Source organism: Cylas formicarius, unplaced genomic scaffold, assembly GCF_029955315.1.
Source record: "Cylas formicarius isolate icCylForm1 unplaced genomic scaffold, icCylForm1.1 PGA_scaffold_5__7_contigs__length_24384050, whole genome shotgun sequence".
Lineage (NCBI taxonomy): Eukaryota > Metazoa > Arthropoda > Insecta > Coleoptera > Brentidae > Cylas > Cylas formicarius.
The window spans coordinates 11,495,326-11,522,407 of NW_026844341.1; the positions used below are offsets into that span (position 1 = coordinate 11,495,326).

The following is a 27,082-nucleotide window of genomic DNA, read 5'->3' on the forward strand; positions in this document are numbered from 1 at the left end:
GTTGTTTGGTAGGAAAACATTATTTAGAAAACTCTTTTCTTGTGTTTAGGAATAGTTAACAAATGTTGTTGACGAATATTAATGTTATGAAAGTTCGTACGAAATGTTAGTTTTTCATGAAGATACCCTGAATGGCAGATTTCGGCAGTAAACAATAGAAAGTCATCCCATAACAGCACAACAATTTTGAACTTCTGAAAAGCAGCAGGTGAGGCATTTCTCTTCAGAAAACAATTAGAAGGCAACAAAACTGAATTGACCGCTCCACCACCAGCCTCAACTTCACTTCAAGCGTTTATATACCGGATAAGTACAAAACAATTAATTCATTATTTAGAAGACGAGAAGATTTTTATTATGCGGATGAAGTCAAAATTTACAATATTTGGAGCAGGTTGAAATCTGCTCCAAAGTTATTTTCTTAATTGTATGTAATATAAGCAGAAGCATATCGAGCAGTCATTCTAATTTTACATGCTCTTTTGCCTAACAAAAGGACACATCTAAGAACTTAACTAGAATGATCACAGATATGAAATCAGGGGTAAATCCCAGAATAATTTTGTTATATTTCGAAATTCAAATATTTAGTGCCTTTCAAGAAGATTTCATCGAAACCACAATTTGTGGGCGTTTCTTTCACTTTTCACAAAATCTACAAAAACAAATTTTAAGCGAGGTTGTTGATTTGTTATCTGATGAGCTGTTCGGTGCAGTTCAGGAAATATTAAAATTCGTTTGGGGATAACTACAAGAAATAATAATTAGTAGGGATAACCAGACCCAGGAACTTGCTAGTGGAGTAGTGTGGGGCTGGATCATGGGAAGTTGAAGGAAGTTTTTAAGCCTAGAAGGTAGGGTCTACAATCAGTATGTATTACCGGTTATAGAGCAGAAACACTCACTTTGACTAAAAATGTCGTATCCAAACTCATCGTATAATAAATACAGAACAAAAGTCGAGGAAATAATAGGTCGAGTCACCACCCTTAAGTGGAAATGGAAGTACATGTTGCGATTCTCAGGGATGATAGGTGGACCATCAGACTGGTAAATTGGAGACCCCAGGTCGGTAAAAGAAGCAAAGGGAGGCGTCCAAGGTGTAGGAGAGATTACATTGAAAGAATAGCGGGACACTGAACCCGAGCTGCTCAAGACCGATCAAAATGGAAAAGGTCTGGGGAAGGCTTGAGTTCAGCAGTGAACTCAACATGATGTCATTGGCAGACCTGCAAGAAGAGGCAACGTAAGACGACCTCCATTTTAGACGAAACAAATAGTCATGCCGAGGCTACCAATAGAAGACTACAAAATGAGTTAGGAATAAAAAATACAAACTATAAGAAACTTTATTCAAAGATGACGGTATGTGTTTTTGTAACAAACTTTTGCAGGACATGAACCTTGAATGATCATATCGACAAATTTATTTTTTTTTTATATCTAGTATTGAAGTTGTTAATGATTGATTTAACGAAGATGCGCGTCACAAACTTTTAGAAGTTTAAGTCAGAATTTAATATTATAAGAATTAACCTGAAGGATGTATGAATCTGGGTATCGCCAGGTTATAAATAATATTTATAATATTACAGACAATTCCCGAAATTAAAACTGTATACGTTATGAAAAAGGGGTCGAGAATACTACCCTGAGGACCTTCCGTTGCCCTCTGATATCTGTAGATCAACAATGAGGATACTAGAGAAGGATTGATATTTAGGTATATTTAGGTATCCACAATCATGGTATCAATCGAAACTGTCACACAAATGTCACCTGTTCAGAATCCGAACTGCTTATAGATAATGTGAGTGTTAAAAATGACGGAATTTGCGACTGCAATTACTTTTTTTGAGAATAAGTCATAAACTGAATTATTAAAAGACAACAAATAGTAATTAGAGTAATATATGACTGTTCCAAAAGCTCCAGTCTTAATATTTAGAATAATTTTCGAAACAGCTTCCTCTGATATTAGTTAATGAAAGAATTATTGTTATATAAATATAGTAGTATAAGTAGAAAACAAAAAGCCGTTGTTGAAGAAGTCGACTTACCCCGAGACTAGATAAACTGCTTCTGTTGTGGTGCAGGGCGACAAGCCTGTCGATATCGTCCTCATGGGTCGGCCACTCCTGGCTAGAGATCGAGCTGGTTTTTCGACGAGCACTAGGAGCCACAGGGCTGGGGGTAGCGCTCTTGCTCCCTCTGGTGGCCAGCATCGGCGACGAATGGGCTTCCGATAACAAGCTGACGTCGTCTGGAAAAGAAGGTGGAATAGTTATTACAAGTAGACACAAGAAAACATAGAGCGAACATAGAAGAAGAACTAGTTCTACCGCTACCGCTATGTTTTTAGGCTATCAATGCTACCCTGGGCGTTTGGCGCCATCACTATAAATAACATTTATTTTCTTAAAAAAATATAATGCAACAAAAGATAATCAAATAATGATTGTGCATTTTGATATCTTTTTCCTAACCTATAATATCAGTAAAAGAAATAAAAACTCGATATAATGTCGCAACTTTGAGAATATTTTCAGTATACGTGCTAGTATTAAATCCATGTTTTTGTTTTTTAGGAAAATTAGTTCTTCAAAACTTCAAATAATGGATAATGCAATTAATACCACTTGCGGGTTCTAGATTTGATTGAATACGGTAATTTGTGTTTAGTGTTGATTTTCCTTCCATAAGATGCATTTTGTTACTTCTTCATAATAACAACTTTTGGAAGTTGATTTCGGTCTGACATTTGATACTGTATAATTTAGGCCTCGTAAATTTCGATCTGACAAGCATTTTTTTCACGTAACGTGTTTTATCAACATTAAAGAAATTAATAAATGAAAATTTATTTTAATTTAAACATTATTTTTATTAGTACAACAAGAAAAACTCTCAAAGTCTCAAACAATAGTTATAAGTTATTAATCTCTCTATCGTTCTCTTGGAAAAATTTTAGTTTAAAGAATTTTCTTGTATATTCTATGGCCAGATTGTCCATTTTTAATGGACACCAGTAATCTACCATCATTGCAATGCACCATCGATCTTGATGTCTGCGTTGCTGGCACCTCTCACTAAATACCAAGATTTTCGGGAAACTACTCCAGATGTGAGTGTAAAAAGTGTAGTTTTATACTCATATTGTATGCTATTTTCCTAAATTTCAACATGTTTTCTACAATGTCTTTGTAATTCGGATATTTGTCCTTTCCTATAAAACCATTTGTAAGAATAATTTTTCATCCGGAAGTTAAGTTAACCATTTTTGGCCAGTTCATTTTCACCCAATGCTGTTGTTTGTCTCTACTGTCCCACTCACACATAAAACAGGGTTACTTCGTGTATCTTGGCTGCCGATCCAATAGAAGCCCCACAATTTTTAACTCACCACAAATCGTCGAACTTGTATTTGATTTTCTTAAGCAGTAGTTCCAGATTTTCGTAGCATTTTTTCATTTACATAGAATGAGCAACAGGTGCAGAAGCAAAACATTTCCGAGAATCGCAAAGCTATTAAATTCTGATTGCAACAATAACTGTGGCTGCTGAGAAACACGCCATGTATCATCAACATCTCGGGGGGCATCTTCATCTATTTCAGATGCAGAAAAACTAATCGTATCTTTTTCTAAACAGGCTGGATTCTCAGCTATTGCTACCTCTGCGCTATGCGGCACTTGTCTAACTGCAGGCTTCACAGGAACATTGAACATGCAGGAATAACAGTAATGCTGATTTCCCTCTCTCCATATCACAGGTATTCCAAAAGGTCGGAATCGCTTGGTTCCACTATTCCAATGTTTTAAAGTTTCACATACCTTACCAATGAGACGTAAACCAAAGGTCAACAGATATCATTCGGGATATTTACAGCGGAAATAGCACTTATGTAAATCAGTTCAATACTCTTCAACAAGTCAAAACTGCAGGCAGAGGATACAGAATGGGAAAACATGAGTTTAAGATAATTTGCTACGCTGATGATGCGGTTGTGATATCGGAAGATGAGGATAATCTGCAAAAACTACTACACAGATTCGAAACACAGGAAAATTGAATATGATCATATCGACATAGAAGACACAATCCTTGACAATAACGAGACAACCCAGAAGATGCAAACTGGCAATTTATAATAGGAACCTAAAACAAGAAGTAAAACTGCAAACAATAGTAGCATCTAGGATATCGGGATTCCTTCGAACCGTAATACGGAGGAATAAATACTTAAGTATCGAAAGCAAAACACGGACATATAAAACTTATGTTAGACCAATTATGACATAAGCCATAGAAACGAGGGCGGAGACTGCAGCTACTAAACAGATTCTTAGAACGACCGAAATGAAGACATTACGCTCAATCACAGGGAAAACGCTAAGAGACAGAATAAGGAGCAATGAAATTAGAAGAATGTATGACGTTCCGGATATAGTGAGATGGGACAGAACTAGAAGAAGAGCATGGAGAGATCATTTCAATAGAATGGAAGACGATCGACTGGCGAAAATCGCAAAAGAAGAGAGACCCAATACAAGCAGACCTCCCTGAAGACTACCAAAGCGCTGGTATGAGAGCTGGACCTCGGAGTCACAACTTAGGCTGCTTCCTTGAAAACACAAGACATAGTCTTAAAATAAGAAGAAGAAGAAGTTTTTTTACTGTATGATTACTAATGTCAAATGACAAGAAGTCTTATTATTAGGCCCTTTAGGCGCATAGGCACATTTGCTAGAGTTATAAATTTTCAAAAAAATGCTCTACCTAGGGTACAAAGCAATTTGTACAAATTTAAGCAATTGATCTCAATATTCAGATCCACATTCAGGACCAATGGATATTACGCGTGCTATTTTATATTTATTTTATTTTATGATTTATTATTTACATGTTTCAATAAGATCGATTTTTAAAAAATTTGCTTTAATTTGTTGCATTTGTTGCAGAAACAACCTTGTCCTCCTTCAGGTTAATTTAATGTAAAATCCATTTTTATAAACTTCTGTCAAAAATTATAGCTCCACTTACATTTTTTGAGTTATTTGTATTATTTAAAAAGATAGTAGTTGTTTTCGGTAGTTTTGCATTTCAGTTTGTTTGTTTGAGTGTTGCTTATTATTTTGGGAAAACTGTCCAATTGATGAACTGTCGTGGCTTATATGTTTGTTGTTGAACGTCTCAAGGTTACTGCTTGACAGCGAGATTGGAAATGACTCAGCATATTGACGAAATTTGACTGTGCAGTAAGACTAGTGAATTGGATTAGAAAGGGCTACAAGTAAAATTGGGGTAACATGTATTACGAAACAGAAATTGTGCTAATAGAGAGCTTCTTAGTGACCAACTCAAAACTGCAACAAAAGTCAACGATTCGCCTGCTATTTACTGCAGGTCACAGATCACGCAGATTAAAATTCGATCGCCGTGATTGATACGATATCTCTCCAAGGGAGTCTTTTGGTGGTGGTTTAAAATGTTCTGGGAGAAGTTGAGCTGGTTCCTATTCATCTTAGAATTGTTTCGAAAACATCATTCAAGATCACGAATACCGTTTGCCCTATTTATACGAGACACCTTCATTTTCATGCAAGGTGACGCAAGGTCCCATATTTCAAGTACTATTTTGGGTTACTTTTGGGATATTCTCAAAAAATTAGCTCGCAAGAGTTACGGCGCCTTGTTCTCTTGAAACAGAAAAACGTTTCTCTGTAAAGTGCGGAAAAAATTGCCGCTTTGATGTGCACGTCACTGGCACGGTCAGAAATCGAAACGGATAGCGTCGTGGTGGGTGGATCGACATTTAATACCCACCGCCTTGGCCGGTCTTGCTTCGCAACAAATTAAATTTCCACTCCAACGACAACTGTGTTGACTTCATCGGTGGGCTTCGCGATGATATCGTAGGTGCGTCAAAACTATTGGATATTATGTTTCCGATATCAATTCAATAGCATGCAGATGGGACTTTTTATTTGCTAATGCCGGCATCGCGCGATAAGGTTGACCGAGAAAAAATCACGCGGCATTGACATTTTGAAACATCAAAATGCAGTGACTAACGCTCGCCCATAATTAATATTTCATTGACCAATAGGTGTGCGTTTGTTTCGAGTAGATACGGTTGTCCTTTGTTTCCGTTGTGTTTAATTTTATCTGTGACTTTATTTTATTACCAGCAGCAACGTGGAATATGTTGTACGGACATTGGTTTCTAATAAGTTATTCAAAACTTATACTTTTGCTTGAAGGTGGTAGACAATGATTTAATAGAAATAATTCGAACTTCCATTGTGTTTCGAATGGAATTTCGAGAAATTCTTATTATTTCGAATTTAAAATCTTCATAGGAGTCACTAAATATTGTTGCAGATCCTCTAAATCGATAAACATATCCGAATTTGGGAGTTACTGGCCCTGAAGTATGCGAATTTAACGAAACAGTTTCACATAATATAAGCATCTCCAACGATCATTCTTGAAATTCAGTAAAATGGCTAAAGTCTGCTCAAAAGCGTAGAGGAAGACAGAGCAGAAATTCAAAATCTTCCCGAGTAAAAACTCGAAATTAAAGCAAAGCATTTCGGCTCGTTAATTTTTATAAAAAATAAAACGAGAAGGCATACAGGAAATACATCGAAATAATATGAACAACTGTCAACTTACAAAATCTTTGACAAATTAAAATCCCTTGGCATCTACATCTAGACTTGAAGCTTTATGATGGGTAAACTATGTAATAATTTTCAAATTTAAAACAACTTTATACCGCACTATAATGTTGTCAGGTGAAGCATTAAAACACATTCGCAGAAAATACCAAGGAATACATTACAAAAAAAACCGTTTCCTAGGGATTTGTTGGCTCGAGAAACAAGGACGGTTGATACTAGACAGTTTTTTACTGAAACCCTGTTATCTATCAAGAAAGTTCAAAACTAAACTAAAAGATTGATTACTTCAGGAAGTCTCAAAATTTAAAAATTGCAACTATTGAATGATCTGACAGCTTTGGTATTATTGTTCTTTACCTATTACTTAATATGAGATCAATCATAATTTAGAATGATAAAAATATATGCGCACAATACTACTAACAAAGTGTGCTTTTTTGGTTACCATGGTTTATATGTACTTGCTAGTTTATTGTGTTTTGACTAACATAATATTACTTTTTAAAATTTATTTGTTATAATGTATATAGTATCCACATTGAAAATAATAATTCATGGAAAACGATATGTTTTCAAAAGCTATTTAGATTAACAATCATAACCAAACATAAATTTTAACTATGCACCAGTTAAGCATGTCTCTAGCGGTAAATCTAATTGACAGTGTATTCCATAATCGGATCTTCTTTAAGAATTTCCAGATTTCATGGATCTAGGTTACCAGAGTGTTCAGGTGATGATGATAATCAGAATGATTTGATTCAGAAAATATGCATCTAATGTATAAAAATTTTATACTCTTCATTTATTTATATGCCCATGCCGGCTATAGTGCAAGTATGTGCAGAGGAAGAGCTCGTGTAATCTACTTTCGGACGTACTTTCGATTCTGAATCTGGAAACCAGCGGAGGAGAGCTTTCGCTTATACATAAGTTGAAAGTAGACTGCAGGTCCGATTTTCTCAAATGCTATAGATAAAGAATATATGAACATATAAAGAACATGCCCATAGTCCCAACAATCGTTGGTACCACTCTCGATCTCATTGTGGACAAGGCGGATGAGTGGATTAATTTTAGGATTTAGGAAAGTATGTGATAAAATATTAAGGAAACGGAAGTTTAGAGTCTTGCTTGCTAATGAGCTATTTGCCCATCGGTTAGGTACTTTTTAAATTCCGTTCCCAACGCTAGCAACGACATGGTAGGATGAATTAATTAATTTAAAATACTCTTTTCGATATTGCGGTAGGGTAAGGATCCCCCCGCCTGCGAAGATTTAAATTCTGAACATCCGTCCGAAACCGAATTTTATAACACAGATATTTACGCACTGGTGGTTTATATCTATTAATATGGTCTGGCCTTCTGAGGTATGGTGTAATGTGATTTCTACGTCCAACGCCATACAGCAGTCTAAAATAGGAGTTTTGTACTTTTTGTATACGAAACCTCTCGATATTGTTTAAGCAAGGCATAAGCACACTGTTGCAGTGATTAACATTGAGGTAAAAGCAGTATGTCACAGAGAGTCTTGTGAAAGATAATGTCGATTACCGTAGATTAGCTTTAAAGTACTGTATGCAACTTTTAATTTACCAGTAACGTGCTCTCTAAACTTCAACCCAGAATCTAAATCCAAGATCCACATTCTTGCAGCTTTTAACGAAGGGAAGAACCGATTGATTAATAGAAAATGATGTGCGATTTTTAATATAATCCATTTGGCCCTCGCTACCAAGCAGTACCACTGATGATTTATTAGGGTTAAGCTTTGACATATGATCGGTGACACAATTATAGAATCTATTTAAATCAGAGTTATTAGAGATATTCACTTCGTGGACACTTTGTTCTGCGTAAAGATTTAATAAATGTACACGTGAAAATCGAAAATAGTAGAGTGCCCAAGATACTGCCTTGAGGCACTCCCACTCTAACAGGTAGTGAAATTGAAGTTAAATCGTCAAGAACCACAGCTTGTGACCTATCAGTTAAAAACTCCATTTCACTGAACCCGATGTAATGTAATACTGATACGAGAATTTTATGATTTATCACATCAAACGATCTACTCAGATCAAGCAAAACCAATGAAATAATTTTGTTTTCTTCATAACCTATACAACCCCATTTAAACCCTGACTGTTTTGAGGGCAGGATGTCATAACTCTTTAGAAAACCTCTCATCTGGTTTACCATAATTTTTCCAGAATCTTAGACATAGTGGGCAGTATACTAATTGAACGCAAATGATTATACTCGGTAGGACTTTTTATTTTAGACTTTTGCTTGCTTCCACTTGGCAGGAAAATATGAGGGCAATATACATTTATTAGTGATACAATGCTGCACTAAAGTAATGCCAGTTGCATTGAACTTTATATTCTTGATTATATTCATCACCTCAATTTCATCGGTTAATTAAATAGCTTTTGGATTATTCAGGGAAAAAGGACGTTCGTTTATTTGAGATGGACCGTAACGACTATTTGTAGGAACTTGAGATTTTTATTTGAAACGTAAATGGACCGTTTTAAATTCGATTAAGCATTGATGCTGCGGGGTATTTATTACCCACCGATCTAGCGAACGGGAAGCGTCACTTAACCACGTCAGTTTGGTTTTCCATGAATCCGAGCCACTTCGGACATTTCCGGGATTTTACCGCACGGATTTGGGAGCAATCGGATGTTTTCGGAGATATTTTGAATATTGAATTTTGACGTTTGTCAATTCTGACGGTAATGTCAGTGAATGTATTCGTGTTGTTTTGCGAAAATGTACCCAAAAACTAACGGTCGTAGAAAAAGTATAGTATGCAACACGTTCGGTAAATTTTTTAACTCACTCGTTTATTAAAAACTCGCTTCGCTGCGCTCCGCTCGTGTCAAATAAACTCGTGAGTCAAATGCCGTTTACCCCACTTGTTGCTTAACATACTATATCAAGAACGATTAGTGGCTGAGTTGCTCATTGAACTAGCTGACGATAGTAGCGATAGTGACAATTTTTTAGGTAACTGATACTTTATTATTATTAAATTTAATTTTTGTGTATTAATAATGATACTATGTAGAAATGTAATGAAGTAGAACGTAATAAATTGTTATTTTGTACCAATTCCATTTTATCTATATGATTCAAGAATTGCTCGGCGAAAAAGATTGAAAACATACTTATATTCCGCTTTCGAAAACTCGATGAAATCGAATTTTTCGAAAGTATACGCGCTTGGCAGCGAAACTCGTATCTCGGCAACGGGATGTCCTAGGGGGCCCCCATTGGTACACAAATGATCAGCGTCGAAAAAAAAAAACTGTTTTTGTCTGTTTGTCCGTTCTCCGTTCTCTGTACGGGCTTCATAAAAACGCAAATAACTTCGGAACTGTTGAAGCCACGAGGTACATAAGCCCATAAGAAATGGCCGCGATTGGAAATTGGGGTCCGTCTTTTTTTGGCTATTTTCATCTGTTTTTCGTACATCGCTATGAAGCAGGATAAGTGTCCGAGATTTGCAGCTATCCATTTCAAAATTGCCACAAATATAGAGTTTAGTCTCCTGACGGAACCTATGGAAATTGGGGCGGCTGGGGGTCGGGAAGTATTTTTAAAAATTTCAAAACCGGATTTGCAGTGTATCGAGAAAAAATTCATTTCTCAAAAACGGTATAGATGATCGAAAAAATTCTTGAACCAGAAGACGCGCGTCTTTTCTTTAAAATGTACAGGGTGCGCCGGCAAATTGCAAAAAACTGAAAATTGGGTTCTCCTTATATGGATAATTGACCATAGCTAGAAGGCTGTGTTTCAGCTGCCATTTTTTTCACCAAATAGTCCGTATGGACTGCTAAAACTTCTATATTTTAGGTTTTCACATATTGTACAGGGTGATACATTCAAAAATGTAATAGATGTCTCAAATTTGTAGCTATCGACTTCAAATTTAGCAGAGAAGTGAAAGTCCACACCCACATCTAAACCGTGGAAACTGGGAGCAATCAAGACTTACGTAGTTTTCTTTTTATTTTGAAATTTTAGTTTTTCTTATTTTTTCTTCCAGAAAAAACAAAATTATTTTACCAGGAGACGCGGAAGATTCGGTACTATAGCTTCTATTTCAAGCATTTTTTTTATTATGTACAGGGTTTTTCAATTATAGACAAAAATATAAAAGACACTGAAAATCATTCTTCTTAAATTAATAGCCGTAAAACAAAATTCGTGAAAAATATGGCCAATTGGTTTAAACAGTGTTATAGGCCACATGGACAGCTACAACTTTTGTGTTTACGGTTTTTGTCTATCACATACACTGTTGGAGATATTTGAAAAAATCTAAATGAAAATCACCATTTCACGCCGTCAATCTAAACGCGATGACGTCATTTACTATTACGACTTACTACATGGTTTCAGAAAAATGGTATTTTTTCCACAACCATTTGCTCTATTGAAAAAATTCATATACCAGGAGAAATGGGAAATCCCGGGGCTATTACCTCTATGTCGAACGTTGTTTGAATTATACGCAGAGTGTCTCGTTTAAGGGCAAAAAATCTAAAAGATGCTAAAAAATTCAGTTTTTGTGAGTAAATTATTGACGATAAATGCAAAACCGTTAAATATGGTATAATTTCATTTGAATAGTATCCTAAATGTGTCGAGAGAGAGTTTCAGATTTGATCTATCATACAGGGTTCGCGAAATATCAAAAATTTTAATATTTACAAAACTTTGCCGTATCTTTGAAGTTCGGCGAGACTTGAAAGACGTGGTGTATGAACAATAAAATTACATCGATTTTGCGAAAGTTCCATAGCGGTCCGCAGGAGCACAATAGAAAAACAATGCGTTCCTGTAGGATAAAAAGCATTTAAAATAAAGAGTTTCATAGTGACTTTGTAGACTGCGTACCGCATAGTACGGCGCAGACGATTCGCACTGCCATGATTTTTCGAAATCAATCTTGTTAGTGTAGGTAGATAGATTCCTAGGACGATCCTGGAATGGTTACGGGTTCGGCAGGGTGTTCTATAAGGGGCTGCAGTTTTGGTATAACAAACAGTAGGCAAAGTTAATTACCAGTTCGGTTGTAAAAGAACTATATTTCTGGTTCAAGTATACACAATAGGCTCACCTTATCTATATGTGAGCATATTCAACTTCAGTCAACACAACAGTATCAAATTCATTCGGCCACCCCTGTATTTTGTAATATCTAAAGGAAAACAAGGGTACAATTTTAATTTGATGATATATTTTATCTACGGTGGTTTTATGTGATAATTTATTAACTCTATCTTTCGCTTTTATCGCCAGAAAAAGTGGCAGATTATGAGTACGAAATAAAGTAAAACCTTGTGAACTATACCTTCTCCTAATATCTCTAAAGGAACTACCTATCTGCTTTATCTACCGTTCAAAATTTCTTAATCGATGTTGCCGTTAAATCTGAATCCCGTGTCAGTTTAAATCGAGTTTTACCTCCGTGCCCTTTCAGGAGAATTTCCCGATTTTCTCCGGTCCCTTTTCTCTTCGCCTTTCCGCAGCATGAAGAACAACAGACCTCCGTCAACAACCGCGGGCATTTTCTCCTTTCGTGCTTCTGATTCTTCAGATCGCCGATACGACGAAACGTCGAGTAGTTCGACTCATTATTTTTCGAGTTCCCTGCCATATCGACCGCGCAAGCCCCGGTATTAATTTTTTTCTCCTAGATTAGTAGAACCTCAGGCGCGTTTTTGAGTGGTCACTAACGTTACTCCCGTTTTTCCGCACAATTCGCGACTACGTGGAATAGGAAACGATTCTCTATATCGGCACCCACGATTCGACTAAAATTAAACGAAAACAGATACGGCGTTGTCTATTTTCCGGCCAAATTTCCGGAACGATAGTCAAGGTAACGTAATATTATTTAATTGGATCGGATGGCATTCGCTGAGCCATAATCTGTTGTTTTCGATACTTAGCTGACCACCGACACTCCATACGTGGCAAAAACGCAAAAAGGCGAAACATTTCCGATGTCCTTTCCAGCTTTTCGCACTTTTCAATAATAACAATAATATCTTAAATAAAAACCAATAATACAAAACAATAATTAATAGATACGCAAATTAATCAGTTATGTTAAATATGTAAGTTCATCAGGTTAAGTTTTTCTGCCACTATCAAATATTTAACTCAAAACAATTATAGCAGTGATATGATCCGGAAGCATATTATATAGCCTTCGTGCAAAATAACTACTTGTATTGTATTGTATTGTAGTTATGTACCACTGACCTTAATAAAATCTTTTTTTGTACATATTCTTAGCAATGTAAAGCTGCCGCCTGTCTAGTAGTCTGCTCTCCCGAAACAAAGCATCACTAGATTAACTAAAATATTTTCTATATATTATTTTAATAATTGATTTTTGTATTATCTCTAGGATGGTTTACTGATATTCGGCAACTGCAAAGTCTGTTCATAGATATAAGAAAGTGACTAACTGAAAGACCCCGGCAAGCTGTAAGAATGAAATATGGCCAAACAGGTTCATACTTTGCTTATAATTTAATTATTTGGGGTTTTGTTAGGAAAGATACTAAACAATATTTATTTACTTATGTATGTATTTAACTATAATTACAAATTATTTTTATTACCTACTTAAATTACTTAAAATTATTCACATAATATATCTGTATCACTATCGCTATCATCGACTGTTCTAATTATTATTTGTTCTATATTACTTGCAATATGGATATACGATTGTTCTGCTTTTTCTATATATTTAACAGAATTTGACCAACTTTGTGGAGGGATGTTAAAAACTTCGGTTTCTATAAGTTTGAGGATATTGGAGTTAAAACGGGGAAAAACATTGTTACGGCGAATGGCAGATTTCAGTTGGTGCCAGATATGTTCAATGGGATTAAATATACAGTGGTAAGGTGGGAGCCTTAAAACTGTATATTCTAGATTTTTTATGTTCAAGCTTTGTAGAACCTCAATTAATTGCTTTTTGGTATAATCTTGGTGAAAATAAATGTCGTTATTATACATGTAGTTTTGGATTGTTGTTTTTGTGTCACATGAGGAAGGGGTTTTAGTCAACTGTCTACTGTGATAACTTGCACTGTCTATTACAATTACTCTATTAGGAGGAATGTTTGGAACTGGTTTGTTTTTAAACCAACTTTCAAATAAATCAGCGGTGGTGTCTTCATGCTAATCCAGAGAAGAATCTTCTATATTTTTCGCAAATATAGAAAGTCCATTTGGAATCCAACCACCTTTAGAGCCAGGATGCAAAATAGTTATTCTTTTACCTCTTTTTGATGGCGCGTTTGTTTTACACTTATCAGTTGAGTCAACCCAACCCTTTTTCGGGGTATCATAAGTGTCGAACAAGGTTTCATCCAAGTAAATAATTGGCCTTTGTTGTTCTCTGTAAATCCTATTTTTTTTTAGATATTCCAGTAGCCATTTTTAAATCTACAACTCATGTGTTGAATACACTTCCATAAGGTAGTCCTGCCACGTTTAAGCCTCCTAATTAAGATATCTAATGTAGCCATGCTTTGTTCCTCGTATAACTGGTAAATTTTATGCCGTATTATATCTTGATCACTTTCATCTACACTCGAGAAAATGTCAGCATCGCTCCTTTTTTTCCTAACTGAAATGGGATTATTCGCAAATTTCCATATAGTTGATGTTGGAATTTTCGTCAATGTGGCCGTTTCTTCTAAAGATGCTTGCTTGCTGGCACCGCGTTCAATGAGAGTCAAATATATATAGTGTTTATAACTTACTTAGTCTCAATAGAATAGTGTTTTCTACATTTGGGCGGAAGCATCTCCTGAGATACACTAGACTCGCCCATATTTTGCATAATTCGCACACGATTCAACACACGCTGTATTACACACGAAATAAGAATGATTACTAATAAATTTAAACTAAGTAGTATACCAAACCAAAGAATATTAAACACAGTTAGGTGTAAAATTATTTTCTATTACGGACCACAATTTTACCTGAATTGAAATTTCGAAACTTTAAGTAATAATCTTGTTGCATTGTATGTTAATGACCACCCTTGGATAATCCCATTCAAAAGCAATTGGTCACTTTCTATGAACAGACCATAGCCAAAGCAAGAATTGCATCAGACGGGTGTGCCTGGACAAGTGCGTATCAACTTTTAAGTTGTGAAACAAGTCTCGCAAAGTACCCCTGATATTTTAACAACATTGTATATTTGTAAGTTCCATTTGAGATGACGGTCAATAATTATTCCCAGCTACTTTACGCCTTCGGTTTCTAAAATCTCTGTGTTTTTATCTATCTTCGGCGGGCCATGACACTATGTTTCAAGTTTTATCAAAATTGTAGAGTTAAGGTTTTTCAAATAGACAATTCTAGAAAAAGATTAGCTTTATATTAGGATATTAAATCCTAATATAAAAGAAAAGGGAAAGAACCCTAATCATTTTAAATTTAATGGAATCTTTGTCCATCAAGAGATAATCTTTCCCAAATAATAAATAAGTCAGTGAATGAATCCGGGTAGTCAGAGTATTGTCGAGGTATGCCTCTTAATTCTAAAAAATGTTCAGGCAAGAATAATAACTCTAATTAATATAATGATAAAGTGAATTACTAATAATAAATACTAATAATAGATACTAATAATGGGAAACAGTGAATAAATCCTGGAATAATGACGAATGCGGCTCCTATAATGAATATGAGCTACTACCCAATATGTATCCCGAAAAATAATATTGATAGAATTACTGCAGATAATTCTCTAACAGTAAATAAAAAAATACATCCCAGGGATCAAGGAGTAGTAGGTTCAAAGTTTAATTTAGTTCCGCAAAGTGTAGCTAATCACCTGAAAATTTTAATTCCAGTTGGAATAGCAATAATTATGCCAGCAGAAGAAAAACAGGATCGCGTATCAACATCTAATAGCAATGGTAAATATAGGATGAGCTCAGACTAAAAATCCTTCCTAAATTATTCCTAGAGTTCCAAAAGTTTCTTTTTTATTTCTTTCTTTCTCAAATTGCGGTAGAATTAGAATACAAATTTCTGAATGATCAAAAAATCAAAACAGATGTTGGTATAAAATTAATCTCCTCCTCCAGGTGGATCAAAAAATGAAGTATTAATGTTTCGATCAGTTGATAATATAGTAATAGTCCCTGCAAGGACAGGTAAGGAGAGAAGCAAGAAGAGAGCAGTAATACCCGCACCTTAAGTAAATAAAGAAATTTGTTTTATACGTATATTATGTTAATAGCTCCGATAATAGAGGAAATTGCTGCTAAGTATAGGCTGAAAGAAAGGTTAGTTAGGAAGAACGGAGAAGTCAAAAACTTATATTATTTATACTAGGAAAAGCTGTATCTGGGACTGGGCATAATAGGCGCAAATCAATTTCCAAATCCACCAATTAATCGGCATAACTATAAAGACTAAACTATAACTATAACTAACTATAACTATTACTAAACTATAAAGACTAAACTAACCAAAACTAAAAACAAAATTAATTGAAATTAATAAATTGGCTGAATTTAGGTGTAAATTCATTTATAAATATAGCATATTCCTTAATAAACTATATAGACTATAGAAAATAGGATTTTAAGTTGCAAACTTAAAGGAGTCTACATCATATTTACAGTTTATAAAATTAAAAATGAGAAATAAATCTGTTAATAACTTTGAAGGTTAAATTTTTTAATTTAAAAGAATAATTGTAAGAAAAGGACTAGTCCAATCAAGGAAATAATATTAGTTAGGTAAATATAACATTTGAAATTATATGAATTGTAATACGAATATACGTAAAAATTACAACTATAGTCGATAAAAGAATGAATGAAACAAATAAGCAAAATTTGAATTAAGGAAATTTATTGGTCAGAAATTTGTTTATTTTGCATTTGTATTTCTAAAATTGAGGGCATGGTAAAAATTTGAATATTTTGGTTTTTTTTTATGTTAATTGTGAATTATATATCTTCTTCTTCCAGTGCCTTCTCCCTTTCATTGGAGGTTGGCGACCACTACTCCAAACGCTTCTCGATCCCTCGCAACATGAAACAATTCCCCCACATTCAACCCGGTCCAGTCCCTGACATTTCTTAGCCAGGATTTCTTTTTTCTTCGGATACTCCTTCTTCCATCTAGTCCTCCCTGCATAATAGTTTGTAGTAGACGGTATTTATCATTTCTTAAGATGTGCCCCAGATATGCGGTTTTGCGTCTTTTATTAAAGTTATTAATTTTCTACCGCGGCCAGTTCTTCGTAAGACCTCTTCGTTTAAGATTCTATCCGTCCAGGGAATTTTTGTTATCCTTCTATACAGCCACATCTCGAAGGCTTCCAGTTTTTTGATGATCTGTGCTTTTAGTGTCCAGGTTTCTACCCCATATAATAATTGTGACCATATATAGCATTCGACGAACCTCAATCGCAAACTGAGACACAAGTTTTTATTACAGAGTATCTTCCTCTAACCAAGAAATGATTGTCTTGCTATTTCGATTCTGACCTTTATTTCTTGATCTTAAAAATTGTATTTTTCGACTTGTTCAACAGCTCGTTCTTCTATGTATAACTGATGTTGCCTGGCCGGGTTCTTTGAGACAACCATAAATTTAGTTTTTTTTATGTTAATTGTGAGCCCCATTGCACGACTTTCGTTGTAAACTCTATCCACCAGCAATTGTAGGTCTTCGAGGGACTCAGCCAGGACTACCGTATCGTCCGCAAATCGTATATTGTTGATAATTTCTCCTCCCATCCTAACTCCCTCTTCTCTGTCCGAAAGAGCCTTTAGAAAGATTACCTGAGAGTATAAATTAAAGAGTGCCGGTGAGAGTACACATCCCTGTCTAACGCCTCGCTGGATTCGTACCTCATCCGTCTCCAAGTTGTTGACTATTATTGGCTGTCTGGTGCCAATATATGCTTTTAATTATGTCTATATCATTTTGGTCTAGTTGGATGTTCTTCAGTTCATTTATTAATTTCATGTGTTGCACCTTATCGAACGCTTTTTGATAATCTATAAAACACACACACACATATATATATATATATATATATATATATATATATATATATATATATATATATATATATATATATATATATACTTTTGTTGTATTCTCGGCTCTGCTGGAGAAGTACTGTCATTGCAAACAACGCTTCTCTTGTCCCCATTCCTCCTCTAAAGCCAAATTGCGATTTGTCAAGCTGTTCTAAGCGTTTCTTATAAATTCTGTTCTGGACAATCTTCAGCAAGACCTTCAAGGGGTGGCACATGAGGCTGATAAGTCTGTAATCATGGCCTGACATTGGGTTGTTCTTTTTAGGTAATGGAACAAAAGTTGATTTTAGCCATTCTGTTGGGATGTTTCCGGAATTATACACATCATTAAAAATTTGTGTTAGCCTGATTATGTTCTCCTCATCGAGTGCTTTCAGGAGTTCGATTGGCATCCTGTCATGGCCTGCGGCTTTTTTATTATTACTGTTTTTTAGAGCATACTTGAGTTCGGAAAAAAGTATTTCGAGGCAGTCGTTTCGCTGGTTTGCTGTTGTTATTTCTATGTTGTCTCGGTCGTCGTGGAATAGTTGTCTAATGTAATTCTCCCAGTAATGCTTTATTTCCTCCTCGTCTAATATTATATGACCTTGCTCATTCCTTCTTATGCAAGTTGTGTTATTCCTAGTTTTCCTAGATAGTTCTTTTAGTTTCCTGTGTTAATTATATGTGTCGTGTTTGGTCTGAAGTTCCTCCAATTCCAATTCATAGCACTCGCGTGTCAGCCACTCTTTTTTAGCTCTCTTGATGTCACGTTTTATTTGTCTATTTATGTTGTTATATCTTTCTCAGTCTTTATTCTTATGCTTCCTTCTATCTTCCATAAGTATAAGAATTTCGGGAGTCATCCATTCTTTTTTTGGTTTCACTGGGATGTTTCGGAGGACTTAGTCCCCAGCTTTTAATATTGCATTTTTCATATCGTTCCAGTTACTCCCTTCGTGTAGTGTTTCATGGAGGTTCTTGTTGAATAATTGTTTATATTGTTCGGTTCGAAATTTTTCTACTTTTAGCTTGAGTGGCGGTTTATATTTACTTTGCTTCTTTAGGCGGAATTTTATATTGGCCAGCAAAAGGTTATGGTCTGTGTTGCCGTCTGCGCTTGGATATGTTTTTACGCTTTGTATTCCATTTCTAAAACGTTTATTAATCATTATAAAGTCGATCTGATTTCTTATTCGTCTAAGATCATTATCGCCCGGCGCCGTCCAAGTATACAATCTTCTAGGGTGTAGCTTATAGAATGTATTTGTGACTGTTAGGTTTTTCTCCTGACAATACTCCACCAATCTGTCTCCAGGTTCATTTTTCGCACCCAATCCGAAATTACCAACACAGTCTTGAACCTTACCATTTCCAATCTTTGCATTGAAGTCGCCCATTATAATGAGTACTTCCTCTTTCTTAATATTTATTGTTAGTTCTTCTAGATCTGAGTAGAACTTTTCTATGTCCGCTTCGCTACTCCCACTTGTAGGAGCGTAGATCTGTACCAGATTTATATTAAGGGATTTGCTCTAATTTGTAGTAGCATCATGCGGTTGTTATAGGGGATGAAATTTATCACTGAGTGTCTTAGTTCTTTCCTTAGGATAATGCCGACTCCATTACTGTGATCACCATTGTTTGCACCAGAATAGTAGAAGATTGCTTCATCTTGATAGCAAATGCCTGAGCCAGGCCAGCGTACTTCCGATAGTCCCAGTATCTGTATCTGTAGTCTTTGCATTTCTCCTATTGTTGTTGCAAACTTTCCGGTCTGAAACAGGGTTCTAATATTCCATGTTGCGACACGCTTTAATACAGTTTTTGACTTCCACCCGGGGATTCTTCGCACCCCTATCCCATCTAAGGGACGCCGGAGACTCGGAGCCGCTTCTTGACTAGTACTTATATCCATAGTGGCTATTCTTGAGAACATAATGCAGTGGTTTCTCCTCGCCTTCTGCATCGCAGTTTAATATCCGATACTGTCGATTATTTGACAGTGGCACATTAATATCGAGTAGCAAACCGTACCGAAGTGAATTATATATAAGTTTTGTTATTTAAACAATTCATAAAGCAATAAGAAAGTTTAAATATTAAGGAAGATTGGATTTAGTAAAAAAAAAATTAATACTGACAACATTTGTGCCAGCAGCAACGGTTAGACGGTTAGTGTATTATAGAATTATTAGGCTATAATTAATTAATTAAAATTGAATTAGTATTCATTTCATACAAACACAGTCTATTCTCCATGAAAGGGACATTCTGTTTAAATTTGATGGAAGGATTATTCTATCTGAACATTAAAACTGTTTCAAATGTGGATCCGCATGGGTTTCATCTATCTCTGTTGTATTTATCTTATTTCCACAATGAAGCAAAAGAATTGTTATTATATATAGTCTTCTTTAGCCACTCCTATTAAAGATCTAAATCGGTTTTTATTACTTCTTCCAAGGTGCTGACATCAGCGTACTTAATTTTATTATCAATTTCTCCATTTCATAATTTGTGCAGTTTTTTAACAAAACTTTTAAAATAAATTGAATGAAATTAGAGTTTTTCAATATGCCTATTATTATTGCTGACACTTCACCTTGATTGTTTGAATTATTTGGAAATTTTACAGTCGTGTTTAATATCATTGCAACACACATGAAGCTTGTGATTACGTAAAATATTAATAATAATAATAATAATAAACCGTTTTATTAACAAATAAAATATCCATAAGCAAATGCAATTCCCGTTACTGAATAGCGAAGTCTAGCAGTGGCTACTCTCACTCAATCGCAAAACTGCCGGATTCAAAATCAAGTTAATTATATTCCAGAGGCCACGTATTCAGCAGTTCAAAAGTAATAAATATATTTGATAAATAACACTGACTCTAACATTATAAAGTAAACTAAAAAGAACAATAAGATAGTGTAATTATTTGAACGAGTCAAAACTGAGAGTTTTTAACGAAAAAAAAAAAAAAAACAAACAATAATTACTCAAAACTTAAATTAAAATTTTGATATATTTTTAAATTTGGAGAAAATTGTGCCCATTTTATTTTTAATTTATAAATACGTTCAGGTTAAATGCAAAAAAAAAAACAAGTTATTAACCCTTTTTTAAGAACACAAACATTGCTTTGCTATTTGATAGGGACCTCCAATTCTAAACAACTTTTCCTGACAGCATTTTGTTGAATGTTCATAAATAACTCAAGTTTTATAGTTTTCGACTTACCCTGTATATTGTTAGACTGCATGCACTTAACTTAAATCCTGAAGTCAATTCTGTCACTAGCCATTATATCCAGTAAACGACAAGTTTATCCAACTCGAGCAAAATATCGAGTTTCAAGTTTTTTTGTGAGAAAATAAATTTTATTTAAAATTGGCTACCCGGTACATAATTGTGTGGGATTTTGTTTGTTAAAATAATATGTTTTGTGCATTTCAGCGATTTCAAGCTCTTGGCAATTAAGTTTGGGGATACAATAGTTGTGAATTTCCCCTGCAACAAAGAGTCCAAATCTGGCAAAGGGAGAATCCAGGAGCAGTGTTTCCTCAAGTTCCACAGCTCGCGAAAGTATCCGTACCGAGTTTAAAATGTTAGAGAACATTTTAGTTATACTGAACTAATGCACTTTGTAGCTGCTGCATTTGTATATATTTTATAATTTGTGTCTCTATATATTGGAGTGAAAAATAGTAAAAATATTAGCAGCTTTGTTGTTTTTCTTTTTTATTGTCTAAACTTTGATTCTGAGTTAGATAGTTCTATACACTCTATTAAAACATACAAAAATAGGGTTATATAATTCTCAATGTTAGCTCATTTAGCAAGAAAAATCGTGCTTTATCTATACATAGGTGGTAGCTATCGGAACGCTTAAATATCTCTAAAACTGTCAATGCTGGAAAGAAAAAATTCAATCAAAATATTTAATATTAATACAAATATTTGATAAAGACACGGTGTTGTTGAAACAATTGTCATGTCAAAATATATAATTTCGTGAAAATCTGAACTTTTAGTTCTTATTTATATTGATAGATAGATTTTCATCAAGTAAAAGCCACCTCAGTTCAATTTATAAAATTCAATATCTGGGTTTTTTTTTTCAATGATTCACGTCTAACTTCGCAATTCATTGCAACAAAAACAAATAGGTAAAAAATAAAATAAGAGGTAAATTTCACAACATGTTAGCAATTTTTGAATTCTTCGTGTTCAGACATTGAGTTTTCTCTTTCTAGCTATGGAAATTTTCAAATAAAATAAATAAGGCTTTCCAGTTAAAATAAAATTACGACGTCGTATAAACTAAAAGTGGTAAATCTGACAACATTGCTGTTAGTATTTTTAAATGTTACTAACCTGGTATATAATATATGTAATAAACATATATAATTGTGTTTTAACTTTTTTTTTCAAAAAAGGCATTTATGCTCTTGAAACTAAATTTTTAAATTTGGACCGATTTTCTGCCCTAGTATTAATTCGGCAAATGACTACTGTGCTTTTAAGATGCTGAAATATTTTATGACTCAATCTTTTATGTTTCGGCTGAGATTTTGCAGGAGTTATATCAAAATTAAGCAGATTTGCAGTTTTGGTAGGTGGAAGTGTCTTTCTTTTTACAAAACATCTGCTAACTTTTACATATTTACCGTGCAAGTCATTGGCGAGTTAATTAATTAAATGAAATTTTAATAATTTAACAATTTCATTGCTTTGTTACAAAAAAGTTGATACCAAAGGTTCCACCGAGATTTGAACTCGGATCGCTGGATTCAGAGTCCAGAGTGCTAACCATTACACCATGGAACCGCACATACAAACAAATGCCGCGAAAAAAATGCAATTGCAATTTAAAGCGGCATCATGCTGTTAATTATAAATAAACCCGCGCAGACAACGGTATCAGTTAAATGAATATTTGAATTAAAACAGCTCGCGAAAGTATCCGTACCGAGTTTAAAATGTTAGAGAACATTTTAGTTATACTGAACTAATGCACTTTGTAGCTGCTGCATTTGTATATATTTTATAATTTGTGTCTCTATATATTGGAGTGAAAAATAGTAAAAATATTAGCAGCTTTGTTGTTTTTCTTTTTTATTGTCTAAACTTTGATTCTGAGTTAGATAGTTCTATACACTCTATTAAAACATACAAAAATAGGGTTATATAATTCTCAATGTTAGCTCATTTAGCAAGAAAAATCGTGCTTTATCTATACATAGGTGGTAGCTATCGGAACGCTTAAATATCTCTAAAACTGTCAATGCTGGAAAGAAAAAATTCAATCAAAATATTTAATATTAATACAAATATTTGATAAAGACACGGTGTTGTTGAAACAATTGTCATGTCAAAATATATAATTTCGTGAAAATCTGAACTTTTAGTTCTTATTTATATTGATAGATAGATTTTCATCAAGTAAAAGCCACCTCAGTTCAATTTATAAAATTCAATATCTGGGTTTTTTTTTTCAATGATTCACGTCTAACTTCGCAATTCATTGCAACAAAAACAAATAGGTAAAAAATAAAATAAGAGGTAAATTTCACAACATGTTAGCAATTTTTGAATTCTTCGTGTTCAGACATTGAGTTTTCTCTTTCTAGCTATGGAAATTTTCAAATAAAATAAATAAGGCTTTCCAGTTAAAATAAAATTACGACGTCGTATAAACTAAAAGTGGTAAATCTGACAACATTGCTGTTAGTATTTTTAAATGTTACTAACCTGGTATATAATATATGTAATAAACATATATAATTGTGTTTTAACTTTTTTTTTCAAAAAAGGCATTTATGCTCTTGAAACTAAATTTTTAAATTTGGACCGATTTTCTGCCCTAGTATTAATTCGGCAAATGACTACTGTGCTTTTAAGATGCTGAAATATTTTATGACTCAATCTTTTATGTTTCGGCTGAGATTTTGCAGGAGTTATATCAAAATTAAGCAGATTTGCAGTTTTGGTAGGTGGAAGTGTCTTTCTTTTTACAAAACATCTGCTAACTTTTACATATTTACCGTGCAAGTCATTGGCGAGTTAATTAATTAAATGAAATTTTAATAATTTAACAATTTCATTGCTTTGTTACAAAAAAGTTGATACCAAAGGTTCCACCGAGATTTGAACTCGGATCGCTGGATTCAGAGTCCAGAGTGCTAACCATTACACCATGGAACCGCACATACAAACAAATGCCGCGAAAAAAATGCAATTGCAATTTAAAGCGGCATCATGCTGTTAATTATAAATAAACCCGCGCAGACAACGGTATCAGTTAAATGAATATTTGAATTAAAACACTTAAAAATCTTTGGACTTGGATGTTTTCCAAAAATTGTGTTTACTAAAAATGTAATCACCAAAAATGTTTCTAATTTATGCTTGCAATATCTTTTCTTCCTTTTCCCACTCAATATTTGCGTTGTTCATCATACAAATAGAACAGAAAATCGTTAAATAAAAAAATTAAATGGAAAAAAATTTAGTATAAATTAAGGAAATCATCAAAAAACAAATATTTAGAACCTGGCTTATATTTGGTGAAATTGGAAACCCATATGTTTTTTTAATTTTCGCTCAATTTCTATCGTTTTGGTGTATATTTTGCAAAAAATCGAACTAATATAGTGTATATTAAATAATAAATAATCACATTTTCTTTTGATTTTAAATATCACATAACACAAATTTCGGTTTTCGCTAGGTTTTTGGGTCCTTCCTTGACTATCTAATGACATTAAAAAATCATATCGTTGCATTTATCTTTTTCCATATGGTGGCAAGGTACAGGTGCACAGCATGATCGATAGCCTAGGAAAAGCTCTTCTTAGCTGCGTTCAATTTATTAAACATAAAATTTACTTAAGGAAACGTTCCAACATCCCTCACCACTTTTCTTGGAGAGGTACAGCAAACAGTATTAAACAAAACAGGATTGAATTTATTTTAAAAATAGTATCCACTTTAACTATGGCTAACATTAGAAATTTCTGAAGAAAGTTTTAAGAGTCAAGATCACAATCACGCCGTCTGGTGGTCATTTCAGAAATTAAAAAATCATTTCCAGCATTTTCTCATGGCCGATTTGCTTAATACACTTTTAAAATTTATCTTACGGTTTTAATTATTCATTATTGTTTTAATGGCCAGTTTAATGACCGAAAAACCAGCCTTTAGCTAAAAAGATATAAAATTCTGAGTAAAACTTTAAAAAACAATATTTAATTTATTTCGAATTTTAGAATATAAAATAATCAAAAGAAACATATATATTTCAGCCAGCAACTCTGAAAACTTGTAGGCACAGCTGTTTCCAAACAATTTGGTCGGAAGAAAACAGTAATTTCAGTTTTTCGAATGTATGGATTTATACCTTTACGGTCGCAAGAATAATTCTTTCACTTTCCCTTTTTTTATACTTGTTAACGCAAGTCGGTTCGTCGCTGTAACTGAGAGGTCCTTTCCTGCTTGTTGTTAAGTTCTGTTTAGTTCGGAAATTGCTGTTATCTAATGAGGCGTGACCCGTTGGAAAAAATGGAAAAAATATCAATATTCGAAACATGGAAAGTGCGTCACGAACGAGATTTTAAATTTACAATTCTTCGCGAATCATTGCCGGTTTACTATCGCTTTCATTATCTTTTTCACTTTATCTCGTTCACATTTTTTCAATGTATTATCTGACACATTATACTTCATTTCTAAGATGGTCGTCATCACTCTTTATTACATTTCTTCCAAATCACAATTATCGGCTTTTACCTCTCATTAACTTTTGGTTAATGTCTCAAATTTGTGGATTGTTGTTTCATAGTTCGGTAAATTTGGATTTTTGATAACACTTTGTAAAGTTTTTTATTCCCCTCCCCCATACAAGGTGTTGCAGAAATCACTCACAGATAAAACATATATTTTTGAATAGAACATCCTGTATATTATAGGCTTAATAAAATCCCCTAAAAATTCTACACATTTTTGAATAATATGTCCTATTCCCAAATCCAAGTTTTGAGATATATGCGCTTTTAACATAACAGCAACATTCAAAAATAAAATAATATTCTAGAATTTACAATTTTCGTAGGCGGCTGTAAAGTGGGTCGTCACCAAAAACCAAAATGTATGTTTATAACTGGCAGTGACAGTTACAGATTAAGCAAAACTATGCTCCTGTTTTCCAGCGGAACGAGTGTTTAATAAACGAGTGAGTTAAAATGTTTACCGAACGTGTTGCATACTATAATGTTTCTACGACCGTTAGTTTGTGGGTACAATTTCGCAAAACAACACGAATACATTCATTGACATTACCGTCAGAATTGGCAAACGTCAAAATCCCGGAAATGTCCGAAGTGACTCGGATACGTAGGAAACGAAACTGACGTGGTAAAGTGACACTTCTCGCACGCTAGATCGGTGTATAATTTAGGCATTTTACAGACGGGAGTTGAAAAACGGCATTTGACTCACGAGCGGAGCACAGCGGAGCGAGTGTTTAATAATCGAGTGAGACAAAGAGTTTACCGAACGTGTTGCATACTATACTTTTTCTACGACCGTCAAGAGAAAATCACAATTTAACAAATAAAAAATAATAACAGATTATCGAATTACTAAATTGTGTACCATTCAAGCAAAATCTTTACTAGTTAAATTTAAACCGTTCCGATCAGTTTTACTATTGTTGTGTCTTTTTAACTGTGCACTTAGGCAGAGAGAGATGCATTATCGGATATGTCATATAAATAACGTAATAAACACAATTTTAATACATTTGGTTGTTTATTTGACTTTTACAATTAATCATTAAGTAGTTTATTTCAAGAAAAACACTGCAATTGGAAAAAAAAATCATAGGGGTAGAGCTCTTAAAACCTTCAATTTTGTTTTGCTTGTATTGATGAGACATGGATATTTGAAAATCGTAACATTGGTCTTGGCAAGATATTAACATAAAAACTGTAAAATCCACTAAAGTTCATGTGATCGATATATAAAATTTCTTTAGGAAACTTAAATTATAAATGTGACTTTCCTTACCGACTAGTTCACTAGTTTTAATTGTAGCTTATAGCGCGTAGTGTTTAAATTGTGTGATATATTGTACAAAATTTTTCTGTATATTAGTTTTTGGGTACATTTTTGCAAAACAACATGAATACATTCCCTGATCTGACGAAAACATCCGATCGCTCCCGGTAATATCCCGGAAATGTCCGAAGTGGCTCGGATACGTAGGAAACTAAA

At 34.1% G+C, this 27,082-nt stretch overlaps 1 protein-coding gene and 2 non-coding genes across 5 annotated transcripts in view; all 3 read right to left on the reverse strand.

The window, feature by feature from the left end:
- The window catches only part of LOC132702588 (uncharacterized), a 219,228-nt gene that overhangs the window by 8,539 nt on the left and 183,607 nt on the right, over positions 1-27,082 (reverse strand). For all 3 annotated transcript variants that reach the window (XM_060671334.1, XM_060671332.1, XM_060671335.1), the window contains one exon: positions 2,061-2,263. In XM_060671334.1, coding sequence (XP_060527317.1) covers positions 2,061-2,263 — 203 coding nt within the window. The remainder of the gene's footprint in view (positions 1-2,060; positions 2,264-27,082) is intronic.
- On the reverse strand, positions 22,565-22,636 carry Trnaq-cug (transfer RNA glutamine (anticodon CUG)). The gene has a single exon. It is a non-coding gene; the product is annotated as a tRNA-Gln (tRNA).
- Trnaq-cug (transfer RNA glutamine (anticodon CUG)) lies at positions 23,942-24,013 on the reverse strand. The gene has a single exon. It is a non-coding gene; the product is annotated as a tRNA-Gln (tRNA).